This window comes from Bos indicus, chromosome 9 (assembly GCF_029378745.1).
Source record: "Bos indicus isolate NIAB-ARS_2022 breed Sahiwal x Tharparkar chromosome 9, NIAB-ARS_B.indTharparkar_mat_pri_1.0, whole genome shotgun sequence".
In the NCBI taxonomy this organism is placed as follows: Eukaryota; Metazoa; Chordata; class Mammalia; order Artiodactyla; family Bovidae; genus Bos; species Bos indicus.
Genome location: NC_091768.1, coordinates 23,771,397 through 23,788,280, shown reverse-complemented (window position 1 = coordinate 23,788,280; position 16,884 = coordinate 23,771,397). Strand labels below are relative to the sequence as shown.

At 39.8% G+C, this 16,884-nt stretch overlaps 1 protein-coding gene across 18 annotated transcripts in view; it reads left to right on the top strand.

Moving 5' to 3' along the window:
• Positions 1–16,884, top strand: part of SNAP91 (synaptosome associated protein 91) — a 169,796-nt gene that overhangs the window by 140,157 nt on the left and 12,755 nt on the right. For 17 of the 18 annotated variants that reach the window (XM_070795798.1, XM_070795814.1, XM_070795808.1 and 14 more), the window contains 3 exons: positions 102–251; positions 3,656–3,686; positions 4,540–4,651. In XM_070795798.1, coding sequence (XP_070651899.1) covers positions 102–251; positions 3,656–3,686; positions 4,540–4,651 — 293 coding nt within the window. The remainder of the gene's footprint in view (positions 1–101; positions 252–3,655; positions 3,687–4,539; positions 4,652–16,884) is intronic. The other variant, XM_070795801.1, reaches the window with a different exon arrangement.

The following is a 16,884-nucleotide window of genomic DNA, read 5'->3' as shown; positions in this document are numbered from 1 at the left end:
AATTGTAAATGTATTTGTTTCATTCTTTTTCAAAAGAGTTTCCCTTTGATTTTGCATATTTCTTTTGCAATTATTCTGAACCTGTTCTATTTGATTTCCAGTGTTTGATGGTCTAGGTGATCTTCTGATGCCAACCATGGCACCAACTGGGCAGCCTGCACCCATCTCACTGGTACCACCAAGTCCTGCAATGGCGGCAAGCAAAGCCCTTGGGAGTGACCTTGACTCATCTCTTGCCAGCTTAGTAGGCAGTGAGTAATAGAATAGTTTTCTTTAGCAGAATCATATGTGAATTTTTTTCTCTCTCTTTTTTTTTTTTTTTTTTGTATGAATTGTTTCTGAATTCACTTACAGGTGAGTATGTCAAGGAGTAGACAGAAATTCATAGTGTTTTACCCAGTACAATTCCTTGGAAGATATACAGTCCCTGTGCCATTGTCTCACAAGCAACATGGAGGCCACTTTTAATCTGAATTGCCAAAGGTGTAATTAGAGAGCATGTAGAGTAAAATCTAAGTGTATTATCTTAAATAAAGTATTTAATTTTTTATTTCATTTGAAAATAACATATTTACCAATTGAGTATCCAAATTAGTTTCAGTTATTCATTGAACAAATATTTATTGAGCACCAGGCAGTCTTCCAAGCTCTAGAGATAAATCAGTGAACAAAGCAGATAGAAATTTCTGTTCTTACAGTGCTTAGCAGGGCAGAGACAACATTAAATATTTTCAAATAAATAAATTCTCTAATATGTTAGGTTGTAAATGCCATGGAGAAAAACCAGGACATCCAAAGAGGGTCTGTAAGTACTACAGAGTAGCCCTCACTGAGAAGGTAAAATTTGTGCAAAGATTTGAAGGTAAAGGAATGAATCATATGGATATCTGAAGGAAAAAATTTGCAGGCAAAGGAGATGGCCAGTGCAAAGGCACTGGGGCAGATGATTGCCTGGTATACTCAAGGAGTTCCATGGACATTAGTGACTGGAGCTGGGTAAGTGAAGGAGAGAATCCTAGGAGATGAGGGAGCTATTACAAAGATTGGCCTTGTTTTAACTCTGAATTCAGTTATTTTGTTAAGGTGAATGGGCTTACCATCACCAATACATTTTGTTTCACTCAAGGCTATATCAAAAGTTTATCAGATCCCTGAGACAACTTTTTTCCTATGTAGTATTCCTGCAGACATATTTTTGTTTCCCATTCCCATGATTTAAAGAATACATTTCTCCAAAGAATATATACATATGGCCACATGAAAAGGGGCTCAACATCAGTCATCTGTGAAATGTCTATCCAAACCACAGTGAAATATTACTTCACAACCATTTTTTGCCATTTAGTTGCTATATCATGTCCAACTCTTTTGCGACCCCATGTACCGTAACCCGCCAGGCTTCCCTGCTGTGAAATTCTCCAGGCCAGAAAACTGGAGTGGGTTGCCATTTCCTCCAGGGGTCTTCCCAACCCAGGGATCGAACCCAAGTCTGCTGCACTGCAGGCGGATTCTTTACCACTGAGCCACCAAGGAAGCTAGTTCACGCGCATTAGGATGGCTGTAATAAAAAAGATCATAACTAGTCTTGATGAAGACGTGGAAAAATTAAAACCCTCACTTCATGGGAAATAGATGGGGAACAGTGGAAATAGTGTCAGACTTTATTTTGGGGGGCTCCAAAATCACTGCAGATGGTGACTGCAGCCATGAAATTAAAGGACACTTACTCCTTGGAAGGAAAGTTATGACCAACCTAGATAGCATATTCAAAAGTAGAGAGATTACTTTGCCAACAAAGGTCCGTCTAGTCAAGGCTATGGTTTTTCCTGTGGTCATGTATGGATGTGAGAGTTGGACTGTGAAGAAGGCTGAGCGCTAAAGAATTGATGCTTTTGAACTGTGGTGTTGGAGAATACTCTTGAGAGTCCCTTGGACTGCAAGGAGATCCAGCCAGTCCATTCTGAAGGAGATCAGCCCTGGGATTTCTTTGGAAGGAATGATGCTGAAGCTGAAACTGCAGTACTTTGGCCACCTCATGCGAAGAGTTGACTCATTGGAAAAGACTCTGATGCTGGGAGGGATTGGGGGCAGGAGGAGAAGGGGACGACAGAGGATGAGATGGCTGGATGGCATCACTGACTCGATGGACGTGAGTCTGAGTGAACTCCGGGAGTTTGTGATGGACAGGGAGGCCTGACGTGCTGCAATTCATGAGGTTGCAAAGAATCGGACGCGACTGAACTGAACTGAACTGAACATTACTGGGGAGAATGTATTGATAACATTGAGCAGCTGCCATGAAAAGTGATTTGGCAGTTTCTGGAAATGTTAAACATACAGTTACCATTCACCAGAGGGGGTACCAGGTGACTCGCCTAGAAAGCTCTTCCCTAGATCTCTGTGCAGCTTTGCACAAGCTTCATCCCATGAGGCTTCCTTGAGCACCCTATTTAATCCTGCCTGCCCCCACTCTCAACCTAACCCACCAGCTCTCTCTTACCCTGTTCTTCATATTCACTTTTCCATAGGCTTGCTGTATTGCCTCTAGTAGCTTATATACTCTTCTATTATTTTGTTGTTTTATCATCCATCTCACCCCAAGAGAATGCAAATTCCTCTGTGACTGGGATCTTTATTTGCATCACTGGCTTATCTCATATACTTAGAACAGTGTCTGGCATATGGGGGCTCAATAAATATTTGCTGTAGTAGTCAATGATTTGAGATTAGAGCAGAATGATTTAACCCATTGGGTCAGGAGTTGCCAAGACAACTCACATAATTCGTAGATTCACTAGAAGGACCCAAGGGAGTCAGCACATGGTTGTACTCAGCTGAGATTATAGCAGAATCGTAAGGATACACAGCTGGATCATCAAGGGAAAAGTCCAGAAGAATCCACACATGGACTTCCTTATGCTCTCTCCTCCCTAAGAGGGGAAGAACACACAAACATGCAACAACACACAAAGGTTTCTGCCCAGGAAAGCCCTTTATAAAGATTCAGCATCCAAGGTTTTTATTGGATCCTCATCCTGTAGGCACTCTGCCTAACATGTACCAAAATACCAGCCAGTCTCCTGAAAGGAAAGCAGATTTTCAGCATAAACCTAGTTGCTTGTACAGTTCAGACAAGTGAGCCATGCTTATCATTAGGAGAACAACTGTAGAGAACAATTTGGCTTCCCAGGTAGCTCAGTGATAAAGAACCTGCCGGCCAATCATCCCTGGGTCAGGAAGATCCCCTGGAGAAGGAAATGGCAAGCCACTCCAGTATTGTTGCCTGGGAAATCCCATGGAGTCTCAAAGAGTGGGACACGACCTAGCCACTGAGCCACAGAGAACAGTTTATATTAGCCAAGTTCCCACCCACACAGGCCTAAGATAGCAGCAATCTCAAGCCTCCTAAGTTCACACATTTCTGAATACAGATTGACTTTAAAGTTTGATCCTTAAGAATAACGTGAAGTGAAAGAAAATGCTGGACTTGTGAATATGTTTCCTAAAGTGGTTTCTCTTCTGTAAAACTAAATGCAGTCATTTGTATGCAAAACATGGACTTTTTTTAGACCTCTGATTCTTTGATCTTTTAAATGTCATATCATTTAAACTGAGTATAGAGATTTAAATTCTTTTTTCTCTTATCCATTTATAGATCTTGGAATTTCTGGTACCACATCCAAAAAGTAAGTATTTTTGAAACTGTCTGGTTTTCTTATGACAGTGTATTTGTACTTGTTTGAGACTATCAAACCTTGTACTTAATGGAGTATTACTCATTCTCAGACTAGGTAAATTGGTTTTTATTTCATTGTCAGTTTTTGTTTTGTTGTTATTCTACTGGAATCTCTATTCCACTATTGACTCTGCAATGAAAAGGAATAATCTGTTTCAGTCTCCAGATTCACACTAAATTATATCTAGAAATACTTGGGAATTGTGGTTTGAATACTTTAATAGCTTTAAATTCTAGATGCATTGTAATATTCCTCGCTAACATTGATTTTAAAAAGTGTCTCATGGAATCAGTTCTAAGGAAGAATAGTAAAAATGACAATGTATATGTTTTTTAGATGCATATTTCAATCTCTCTGAAATTGGGATGCATTTAGCAATAGATATAATCTTATAATCACTGGAAGGCAGTTGGTAGTGATGATTCAATTGTGTGAAACCTTCTGTTGAAGCCACTAAGATCCAGAAAGTGCCATCTTGGATTCATTATCAGTTCAGCAAAGGGTAGACAGTATTTATGACTTACTTGGAAGTTTTTGTAACCAGTGATGAATTCAATTGAATTTTGTGGCACATTTTTCCATGAGCAGTGACAGGAAATTCCTGTTGTCACTGAGGTCAAAACTCTCTTGATGTTTTTGTCAAATGTCCTTAAGCTCTCTTAGATACGATATGGTAAGGCTCTTCTGTCTGTTTCATCCATTCTCTTTATTACTTCTTGACCCCAAATACAAATAAACATTTAAGGAGCCACATACTATTCTTTTCTGATTGTGTGTGTGTGTTTTGCATGGTTGATTTTAGGGGAGATCTTCAGTGGAATGCTGGAGAGAAGAAGTTGACTGGGGGTGCCAACTGGCAGCCGAAAGTAGCCCCTGCCACCTGGTCAGCAGGCGTTCCACCCAGCGCACCCTTGGTACGTAGCTCCCAGAGGCCAGAGTGGTGCAGGCACTGTGCCAGTTTCCAGGTGTATGGAGCAGGGAGCATGTTGCTGAATTTTGCTACTGATGTTGTACTTCTTGATCCGTGTTGAAGAAATGGAGCAAGATGCAATATTTACCAAAAGGCACATTTCATTGACTTTATATTTACTAAAGATTGTGACCTAGCTTTTTAAGTATTTCAAAATAGTATTTATACTACTTCAGACATTAGTTTTTTATTTCTACAATTATAGAAATGATATTTCGATATTTTGAAACATGTAATACCATTGATATTTATCTATGTTTTTACCACATCTCTTGCCCACATTTCCTGATGGTCATAAATAATGAATACTTTTATTCTTGGCAGAAAGAGTGAGCTGTTTTCTATTGTGTACCTGAACTTTCATTTTAAAACCCTATGAAGTCTTCTCACTGTTTTTTAAATTTGAAACTACTATCACCGCCTTTCCTATGAAATTTAGATACGTCTCGTTTCTGTATCCCCTGGAGTAGAAAATAGCAACCCATTCCAGTATTCTTCTCTGGAGAATCCCATGGACAAAGGAGCCTGGCAGGCTGTAGTCTATGGGGTTACAAGGAGTTAGACCCGATTGTGAAATAACACTTTTGTTTTCAATACTATTATTATTAATTGAACTACAACTTAAGTGGTAGTTTCTATAGGAAAATATCTTCTCAGACTTGGTTTCCAAAACCCACTTCCTTTGGTCTCCCCACTCCACCTGCTGGTGTTTGTAAGAGAGCAGGAAACTCAAGGACTAATGCTTTCTGCCTTTGGTGAGTTCAAAGTCTGAAAGAACTTAATTTTAAGAAGTGATTTCTAAAAGATAACAATGAGAAGATTGCCTATTATATCTGGATGTTTACCTTTTAAAATCTTTCTTTGCATAAGACAATGCTTAAGAGGGCCATTTTTGTATTTATCTATAAATAAAGTTCCATTTTAATTTTTGTAAAGGATACTTAGTAGAAAACTACCCATCTCTTTTAAACTGACCTATAGGTCTGGAAGATCCCCTAGAGAAGGAAATGGCAACCCACTCCAGTATTTTTGCCTGGAGAATCCCATGGACAGAGGAGCCTGGCAGGCTGCAGTCCATGGGGTCGCACGAGTCGGACCCGACTTAGTGACTAAACCACCACCACCATGCCCAGGATAGCCATATAATTTATTGTGCAAACTAGTGCTCTTTGAGGGCGAAAGGAAGCATAATTGTTACTCTGGGGCCCCAAGCATGTGTCTGGTGGCCCACATAGATGCTGAGACCATAGGCAGGTAGCACTCTGGGCCTAGGCAGCTGCATTCCATTCTTTATTTTCTTAGTCTATTTTTTTGAAATATAGTTGATTTACAATGTTGTGTTAATTTCTGCTGTGCAGCAAAGTGATTCAGCTGTACATATATATGTATATATTCTTTTTCATACTCTTTTCCATTATGGTTTATCACAGGATGTTGCGTATAATCCCCTGTACTGTACAGTAGGACTTTGTTGTTTATCCATTCTCTGTATAAGAGCTTGCTTCTGCTAACCCCAAGCTCCCACCCCATCCCTCAACTGCACTGCATTCTTAAATACAAAAACAGCGTTGGCAGTAGAGGGAGAGAGACTCGATAACTCTGAATAAAATCCCTAAAGAAAGAAAAAGCTTCTTCAGAACACATCTTATACATCTGTTAATACTGCACATTGTCAAGAAATCTCATAATTTATATTATCATCACCAAATTAAAAGAACTCATTTTTCTATTCTCTTCTATGCAAAATTAAAGAGATCTTATATGCAGTCCTAAGTAGTTTATACTCTTCCCTGGTGGCTTAGATGGTAAAGCGTCTGCCTACAATGTGGGAGACCTGGGTTCAATCCCTGGGTCGGGAAGATCTCCTGGAGAAGGAAATGGCAACCCACTCCAGTATTCTTGCCTGGAGAATCCCATGGGTGGAGGAACCTGGTTAGGCTACAGTCCATGGGGTCACAAAGAGTCAGACACGACTGGGATGCTGAGGATCTAACGTTGCTCTTATCAGCAAGATAAAGCTGTTCAGTGTTTTGGTTTGGGTTTTTTTTTTCTGTTAGGGTATAGTTGATTTACAGTGTTGTGTTAGTTTCTACTGTACAACAAAGTGAATTAGCTTTGTGTGTGTGTGTGTGTGTATATCCCTCCTTCTTGGACCTCTTTCCCACCTACCCACCCCCATTCAGTGTTTTTTTAACTGGTTAGTTAAAAAACAGTCATGGTGATAGCAAAGTCAAAGAAGAGGATAGGGGAGTGGAGGGAAAGGTGTTGAGAATACTGATATCTGGCAGATCAACCATAGGTTAAAAAAAAAAAAAAAAAATTTGGAGCCAGAGGTGGAGAGTAAGATAAGAAAGAAAAGTCTCAGGCAGAATCCACTCAACTGGGGATTATTGTGAACAAACTCAGCAAGACACTGGCTGCCAGGTTTCTATATGGGGCAGTTTGCTGAGTAATGAGGCCATTATCCCCAAAGGGGAACAAGGGAAAAGTATTTTAAAGACAGTGTTGAGCTGGAGACTTTCCTTGACTATCACCTCCCCTAAGATGAAGATTTTAACCATACACAGTCAAGAATTCATCAGATACTTAACAAACAACTCTTTTGCTTCTCTGAGGCCACAGGGCCACCAGTTATCTGATTGGCAGGCAGCATCCTAGAGACTGAGATTAACATTCTCATTCCTTTTAAACCCCCAAACACCTTATTTTTGTTTATGGGGCAGAAAACTTTACACTGTTAATAATGAAACTCAAGAAAGTTAAAGACAGTAGACTTTAGCATAAAATGTCCACAGCAGCTGTGGAAAGAGAAATTAGAACAACAAAAGTAATCTTTTAGGAGGGCAGAGTTGCCTAAACAGAGTTGTAGTTCTGTTTCTTTTGTTTATTTTCCTTAACGTTCTAGGCAGCAATATGAAGGCAGTTACTTTTTCATTGTTAACCCTCACTTCGTCACAAAATTTTACTACCATTTGCTCCATTTACTGCAGAACTGTACTTCCCGATCAAAATTCTGGTTTGCTTTCACTTTAATCATTCTGAGTTTCTCTGGCTTCCATCCACCCCAGTTCTCTCATAAAATGTCTCTTGCATTTTTCTATTCCTTAAATACGTTTGAGTCTCTTTTTCTAAGGACAGTCAAGAAAAAGAAGAGAGAGCTGAGATGTGTGCTTCAGAAGCAATGAGGGAGGGTTTGCAGGTTTTCCCATTAATCTGCAGGCCTTTGTTTTTGAGTAGGAAATGAAAGGTTGGATGTCAGGGTGAAGACCCTTCTGCTGCCTTTTATAGATTTTATTAAGAGACAAGAGCTAGGTTACTTTTCTCAGTTTGTTTTAAATTCCCCTTACATGCTGCTTAAAGGTACAACTCTTAAAACTTTTCAGATGACAGCACCCAAATTAGATGTAAAAACTTTTAACAGGACTGGCATACTATCATGGCCATCAATAGGGTTATTCATTCGTAGTTTTGAGCACAACAGACCTGCTCAGTTTCCATCAGACAAACTAGGAAGGTACTTGCAACTCAGAAATATGTGCATTTTGTAGAAGGCCATAGTTCTGCCCCTAAAACCAGCTAACCTTTATACATCTGTAGGTGAAACATTTTGTCGAGGATTAAAAAAGAAAATAATTTTTTAAACCTTAGGATAAATAATATTGAGGGGATAAATTATTGAGTTAATCTACCATTTGAACAAAATGACAAACTTAGACTCTCTTTAAATTTTTGACCCATTTATTTGATCAGGAATATCTGCAGATTCACTTTGTTTTGATAACTAGTTAAAAACCTTTTTGCTTTCACATCACTAAATCCTAATGATACAATTCTTGTAAAAAATACAATTGTTATTGTAAGGTACAATTCTGATAAAGCAATTCCAATCAATGATACAATTCTTAGTCTGTTGAGTAGCCTACCCCTAGACTGTTGAAATAATGAGTAGAGTGAATCTGAAATATAATATTTGTCTTATAGAGGAAGAAAAATAACTTTCCCTCTATCCTTCTAAGTTCTTAGTGGAGACTCCTGTAGTAACACATATTAACAAGAGAAAAACAGAAACTTGTTAACATGTATGCTTCATATATACATGGGAGATACCAAAGGGAAAAAATGAGTAACTCCCTGAGGTGGTCTAAGCCACTGGCTGAAATAACCATCTTCAGCTAAAAACAAAAGAAAGAAAAATATAGGGTGGCCAGTTAATGGAGAGGTTACCAGGAAAAGCGGGTCAACAAAGGTAAGATTTGTTATACAGGGCTTCCCTGATGGCTCAGCGGTGTAGAATCCGACTGCCAGTGCAGGAGACAGAAGTTTGATCCCTGACCCAAGAAGGTCTCACGTGCCACAGAGCAACTGAGCATCACAACCACTGCGTCTGTGCTCTAGAGCCTGGGAATTGCATACTGAAGCCCGCATGCCCTAAAACCTGTGCTCTGCAACAAGAGAAGCCACTGCAATGAGAAGCCTGCACACTGCAACTAGAAAGGAGCCCATGCTTGCCACAGCTAGAGAAAAGCCCGTGCAGCAACAAAGACCCAGCACCCACCAGAAATAAACAAATAAATAGAATTATTTTTAAAATTCATTCTTTACATTTAAGTCAATGACTTCTCTATTGATAAGAGATTCTCTTGTGATTTAGTCATCCTACTCTTCCTGGTACAGAAAGGGGGAGACCCTTAAGTGGGATCTCCTTTGTAAATCTAAACACACCTTACAAAAGTTTAATGTCTACTGTTGTCAGGGCTCCTCCTGCATCTGCTGTTCTTCAGAATAATCAGCTCATAAGAATCCTGGTTCCAAAAAACATATTGGGGGGATATTTTGCTACCCTTCAGTATTTTCTTTCTTTTAAAAAATGTTTTAGATAAATTTGTATAACATTAAGTTACAACTTTAAAAGTGTATAATTCAGTGATTTTTAGTATTTTTTTGAAGTTGTAAAACTTACATTCTCTATAATTCCAGAATATTTCCATCACCCCAAAGAGGAACATGGTCTTTCCCAATTTTCTGCTTCCCTATTCCATGACATCCAAAAATTTACTGTTTCTGTGGATTTGCCTCTTCTAGATTTTTAATATAAACAGAATCCTACCCTAGGGAGTCTTATGTGCATGACTTCTTCCACTTAGCCTAATGTTTTCAAGGTTGATCTGTGTTGTAGCATGTAACAGTACTTCATTATTTTATGGCCGACAGTTCTGTTGTTTGGATATACCACATTTTGTTTGTTCATTCATTAATGAATGGACATTTGTGTTTCCACGTTTTGGCTATTATGAAAGATACTTCTGTTATTTGTATACAAGTTTTGGTAAGGATATATGTCCTCAGTTTCCTTGGGAATATACCTAGGAATGTAATTGTCAGGACTTGTGTGACTCTGTTGAGCTTTTTGAGGAACTGACGCACTTTACCACAGCAGCTGCATCATCTTATATATTTATACCATCAGTGCATAGGGTTTCAATTGTGACTTTCATATGAATTTCCTTAATGACTAAAGATCTTGAGAATCTTTTCATGTGCCTAATGGTCATTTGTATATATCTTTTTTTTTTTTTTTTTTGAGGAATGTGGTGAGTTCTAAGGGATCTTTATTATTCTGGATCAGATCAGATCAGATCAGTCGCTCAGTCGTGTCCGACTCTTTGCAACCCCATGAATCGCAGCACGCCAGGCCTCCCTGTCCATCACCAGCTCCCGGAGTTCACTGAGACTCACGTCCATCGAGTCAGTGATGCCATCCAGCCATCTCATCCTCTGTCGTCCCCTTCTCCTCTTGCCCCCAGTCCCTCCCAGCATTATTCTGGATACTAGATGCTTATGAGACATAGGATTTGCAAATATTTTCTCCCATTCTGTGAGTCACCTTCATTTTTTTGATAGTATATTTTAATGCACAAGTTTTAAATTCTGATAAACTCCAATTTTATCTATTTTTGTTGCTTGTGCTTTTGGTGTCATGTTCAAGAAACGGTTGCCTTATCCAAGGTCTTAAAGATTTATACCTAGACTTCTTTCTAAGAGTTTATAATTTTATCTGTTACATTAGGTCTTTGACCTATTTTTTAGGCTCATTTTCATATGTGGTATGAGATAGGGGTCCAAATTGTTTGTGTTGCATGCACAAACCCAGTTAATCCGAGAATCATTTGTTGAAAATACTGTTTTTTCAACAATATTCTTCACAGTCTTCTCAAATATCAGCTGACTGTAGATGTGTAAATTATTTCCAGACTCTCTGTTCTGCTGTATGGATCTATGTGTCTGTCCTCATGCCAGTACCACAGTGTTTTCATCAATGTAGCTTAGTTGTAAGTTTTGAAACCAGAAAGTGTAAACGAACCAAATTCATTCTTGTTTTTCAAGATTGTTTTGTCTATTCTGGGTCATTGGATTTCCATATAAATTTCAGGTTCAGATTGTCCGTTTTTCTAAGAGAAGTAGTTAAAGTTGATAGGGATTGAAATTTTGATAGGAATCACACTGAATCTATAAAGCAAATTGGGAAGTATTGTCATCTTAACAATATTAGTCTTCTAGTCGGAGAAGGCAATGGCACCCCACTCCAGTACTTTTGCCTGAAAAATCCCGTGGATGGAGGAGCCTGGTGGGCTGCAGTCCATGGGGTTGCTAAGAGTCAGACACAGCTGAGCAACTTCACTTTGACTTTTCACTTTCATGCGTTGGAGAAGGAAATGGCAACCCACTCCAGTGTTCTTGCCTGGAGAATCCCAGGGACGGGGGAGCCTGGTGGGCTGCCATCTATGGGGTCACACGGGGTCGGACACGACTGAAGTGACTTAGCAGCAGCAGCAGCAGTCCTTAATAGATTAGACGATGTCTATTTTGCAAGTTGTCTTTAATTTCTTCAACAATGTTTTATAGCTGTCAGTGTATAAGTGTTCTACTGTCTTGTTAAATTTATTTCTAAGTGTGTTATTTTTAATGCTGTTATAGATTAAATTTTTTGTAATTGCATTTTTTATTGTTCATTGCTAGTCTGAACACCACATTGATTTTTGTATATTTATTTTTTATCTTGCAACTTTGCTGAACTTGTTTATTAACTCTGATGGTTTTTTGTGTGTGAATTCTTTGATTTTCTCTGTATAAGATAATGTCATCTGCAAATAGAGATAGATTTGTTTCTTCCTTTTTTATTTGAATGCTGTTTCTTTTTCTTACCTAATTGCACTGACAAGATCTCCCAGTACCTCTTTATCTTGTTCTTAGGGAGAAAACTTTCAGTCATTCAACATTAAATATGATATTTAGTTCAGTTCAGTTCAGTCACTCAGTCGTGTCTGACTCTTTGTGACCCCATGAACTGCAGCATGCCAGGCCTCCCTGTCTATCACAAACTCCTGGAGTCCAGCCAAACCCATGTCCATGGAGTCGGTGATGCCATCCGACCATCTCATCCTCTGTCGTCCCCTTCTCCTGCCCTCAATCTTTCGCAGCATCAGGATTTTTTCCAGTGAGTCACCTCTTTGCATCAGGTGGCCAAAATACTGGAGTTTCAGCTTCAACATCAGTCCTTCCAGTGAACACCCACGACTGATCTCGTTTAGGATGGACTGGTTGGATCTCCTTGCAGTCCAAAGGACTCTCAAGAGTCTTCTCCAAAACCACAGTTCAAAAGCATCAATTCTTCTGCACTCAGCTTTCTTTATAGTCCAACTCTCACATCCATACATGACCACTGGAAAAACCATAGCCTTGACTAGATGGACCTTTGTCAGCAAAGTAATGTCTCTGCTTTTCAATATGCTGTCTAGGTTGGTCATACCTTTTCTTCCAAGGAGTAAGCATCTTTTAATTTCATGACTGAAATCAGCATCTGCAGTGACTTTGGAGCCCCCAAAAATAAAGTCTGACACTGTTTCCACTGTTTCCCCATCTATTTGCCATGAAGTGATGGGACCAGATGCCATGATCTTAGTTTTCTGAATGTTGAGCTTTAAGCCAACTTTTTCACCCTCCTCTTTCACTTCCATCAAGTGGCTCTTTAGTTCCTCTTCACTTTCTGCCATAAGGGTGGTGTCATCTGCATATCTGAGGTTATTGATATTTCTCCTGGCAATCTTGATTCCAATTGTATTTCTTCCAGCCCAGCATTTCTCATGATGTACTCTGCATATAAGTTAAATAAGCCAGGTGACAATATATAACCTTGACGTACTCCTTTTCCTATTTGGAACCAGTCTGTTGTTCCATGTCCAGTTCTAACTGTTGCTTCCTGACCTGCATACAGGCTTCTCAAGAGGTAGGTCATCAGAGAAGGCAATCGCACCCCACTCCAGTACTTTTGCCTGGAAAACCCCATGGACGGAGGAGCCTGGTACGCTGCAGACCTTGGGGTCACTAAGAGTCGGACATGACTGAGCGACTTCACTTTCACTCTTCACTTTGATGCATTGGAGAAGGAAATGGCAACCCACTCCAGTGTTCTTGCCTGGAGAATCGCAGGGACGGGGGAGCCTGGTGGGCTGCCGTCTATGGGGTCGCACAGAGTCAGACACGACTGAAGCAACTTAGCAGCAGCAGCAGCAGCCATAGATTCATCCATCATCAAATCACTGAACAGCATAATTAATTTTTTTACAATTAATGAACCTACAATGACACAACATACTCAAAAACCATAATTTACATGAGTCTTCACTCCTGATGTTGTACGTTAAATGGATTCGAACACATATATGATGATATGAATCCTTCACACAGAGATTTTTTTCGATCCTAAAAATCCTCTGTGATTACCAAATTCATCAATTCATATTCTGGCAACCCAACACTGGCAACCACTTAACTTTTTATTGTCCCCGTAGTTTTACATTATGCAGAATATCATATAGTTTGCAGATATCAACTGTGTTCCTCAAGCAATTAACCTAACTTCTCTGAGCAATGGATCACTCATATGTAAAATGGAAGTCACTATCATCTGCTTTAAAGAATTATTGTAAGAATGAGAGATTGCATATAAAGGTCACAGAGTAGGCAAAAGATAAGCACTTTTTATTTCTTTGAAATAGTAACAGATTCTTTTTTTTTTTTACCTTTACAATATTGTGTTGGTTTTGCCATGTGTCGACATGAATCTGCCGCAGGTGTGCACGTGTTCCCCATCCTGAGCCCTCCTCCCTCCTCCCTCCCCGTGCCATCCCTCTGGGTCATCCAGATTCTTAAATCAACTTTATGGAATAGGGCCAGTGACCTTACTGCCATATAGTTGGAATCCCAGAGAATATAGTTTTTTCAGATTATTTCACTTGTATTCAAGTTTGTTCAATATCATTCCATGGCTTTGATAGCTCACTTCTTTTTAGTGCTGAACAAAATCACTACAGATGGTGAATGCAGCCATGAAATTAAAAGACACTCCTTGGAAGGAAAGTTATGACCAACCTAGATAGCATATTCAAAAACAGAGACATTACTTTACCAACAAAGGTCTGTCTAGTCAAGGCTATGGTTTTTTCAGTGGTCATGTATGGATGTGAGAGTTGGACTGTGAAGAAAGCTGAGCGTGAAGCATTGATGCTTTTGAAGTGTGGTGTTGGAGAAGACTCTTGAGAATCCCCTGGACTGCAGGGAGATCCAACCAGTCCATTCTGAAGGAGATCAGCCCTGGGATTTCTTTGGAAGAAATGATGCTAAAGCTGAAACTCCAGTACTTTGGCCACCTCATGCGAAGAGTTGACTCATTGGAAAAGACTCTGATGCTGGGAGGGATTGGGGGCAGGAGGAGAAGGGGACAACAGAGGATGAGATGGCTGGATGGCATCACTGACTTGATGGAGTGAGTTTGAGTGAACTCCGGGAGTTGGTGATAGACAGGGAGGCCTGATGTGCTGTGATTCATGGGGTCACAAAGAGTCGGACACGAATGAGCAACTGAACTGAATATTTTATTGTTTGGTTATACTGCAGTATATGTATCCATTCATTTAGTTCTTCCCAATTTTGGCAATTATGAATAAAGTTACTAGGAACAAAAAAAAAAAAAAGAGGCAGGTCAGGTGGTCTGGTATTCTCATCTGTTTCAGAATTTTCCACAGTTTCTTGTGATCCACACAGTCAAAAGCTTTGGCATAGTCAATAAAGCAGAAGTAGATGTTTTTCTGAAACTCTCTTGCTGTTTCGATGATTCATCAGATGTTGGCAATTTGATCTCTGGTTCCTCTGCCTTTTCTAAAACCAGCTTGAACATCTGGAAGTTCATGGTTCACATATTGCTAAAGCCTGGCTTGGAGAATTTGGAGCATTACTTTACTAGCGTGTGAGATGAGTGCAATTGTGTGGTAGTTTGAGCATTCTTTGGCATTGCCTTTCTTTGGGATTGGAATGAAAACTGACCTTTTCCAGTCCTGTGGCCACTGCTGAGTTTTCCATTTTGCTGGCATATTGAGTGCAGCACTTTCACAGCATCATCTTTCAGGATTTGAAATAGCTCAACTGGAATTTCATCACCTCCACTAGCTTTGTTCGTAGTGATGCTTCCTAAAGCCCACTTAGCTTCACATTCCAGGATATCTGGCTCTAGATGAGTGATCACACCATTATGATGATCTGGGTTGTGAAGATCTTTTTTGTACAGTTCTTCTGTGTATTCTTGCCACCTCTTCTTAATATCTTCTCTTCTATTAGGTCCCTACCATTTCCGTCCTTTTTCGAGCCCATATTTGCAGAAAATGTTCCCTTGGTATCTGTAATTTTCTTGAAGCAATCTCTAGTCTTTCCCATTCTTTTGTTTTCCTCTATTTCTTTGAATTGATCACTGAGGAAGACTTTGTTATCTCTCCTTGCTATTCTTTGGAAGTCTGCATTCAGATGGGCATATGTTTCCTTTTCCCCTTTACTTTTTGCTTCCCTTCTTTTCACAGCTATTTGTAAGGCCTCCTCAGATAGCCATTTTGCTTTTTTGCATTTCTTTTTCTTGGAGATGGTCTTGATTCTTGTCTCCTATAAAATGTCACGAACCTCCATCCATAGTTCATCAGGCACTCTGTCTTATCAGATCTAGTCCCTTAAATCTGTTTCTCACTTCTACTATATAAGGGATTTGATTTAGGTCATACTTGAATGTTCTAGTGGTTTTCTCCACTTTCGTCAGTTTCAGTCTGAATTTGGCAACAAGGAGTTCATGATCTGAGCCATAGTCAGCTCCTGGTCTTGTTTTTGCTGACTGTATAGAGCTTCTGCATCTTTGGCTGCAAAGAATATAATCAGTCTGATTTCGGTGTTGACCATCTGGTGATGTCCATGTGTAGAGTCTTCTCTTGTGTTGTTGGAAGAGGGTGTTTGCTACGACCAGTGCATTCTCTTGGCAGAACTCTATTAGCCTTTGCCCTGCTTCATTTTGTACTCCAAGGCCAAATTTGCCTGTTATTCCAGGTGTTTCTTGACTTCCTACTTTTGCATTCCAGTCCCATATAATGAAAAGGACATCTTTTTTGGTGTTAGTTCTAGAAGGTCTTGTAGGTCTTCATGGAACTGTTCAACTTCAGCTTCTTCAGTGTTACTGGTCAGGGCATAGACTTGGATTACTGTGATATTGAATGGTTTGCCTTGGAAACGAACAGAGATCATTCTGTCGTTTTGAGATTGCATCCAAGTACTGCATTTCCGACTCTCTTGTTGACTATGATGGCTACTCCATTTCTTCTAAGGGATTCCTGCCCACAGTAGTAGATATAATGGTCATCTGAGTTAAATTCACCCATTCCAGTCCTTCTTAGTTCACTGATTCCTAGAATGTCAATGTTCACTCTTGCCATCTCCTGTTTGACCACGTCCAATTTGCCTTGATTCATGGACCTAACATTCCAGGTTCCTCTGCAATATTGCTCTTTACAGCATCAAACCTTGCTTCTATCACCAGTCACATCCAGAACTGGGTGGTGTTTTTGCTTTGGCTCCATCCCTTTATTCTTTCTGGAGTTATTTCTCCACTGATCTCCAGTAACATATTGGGCACCTACCAACCTGGGGAGTTCATTTTTCAGTGTCCTATCTTTTTGCCTTTTCATACTGTTCATGGGGTTCTCAAGGCAAGAATACTGAAGTGGTTTGCCATTCCCTTCTCTAGTGGACCACATTCTGTCAGACCTCTCCACCGTGACCTGTCCATCTTGGGTGGCCCCACATGGCATG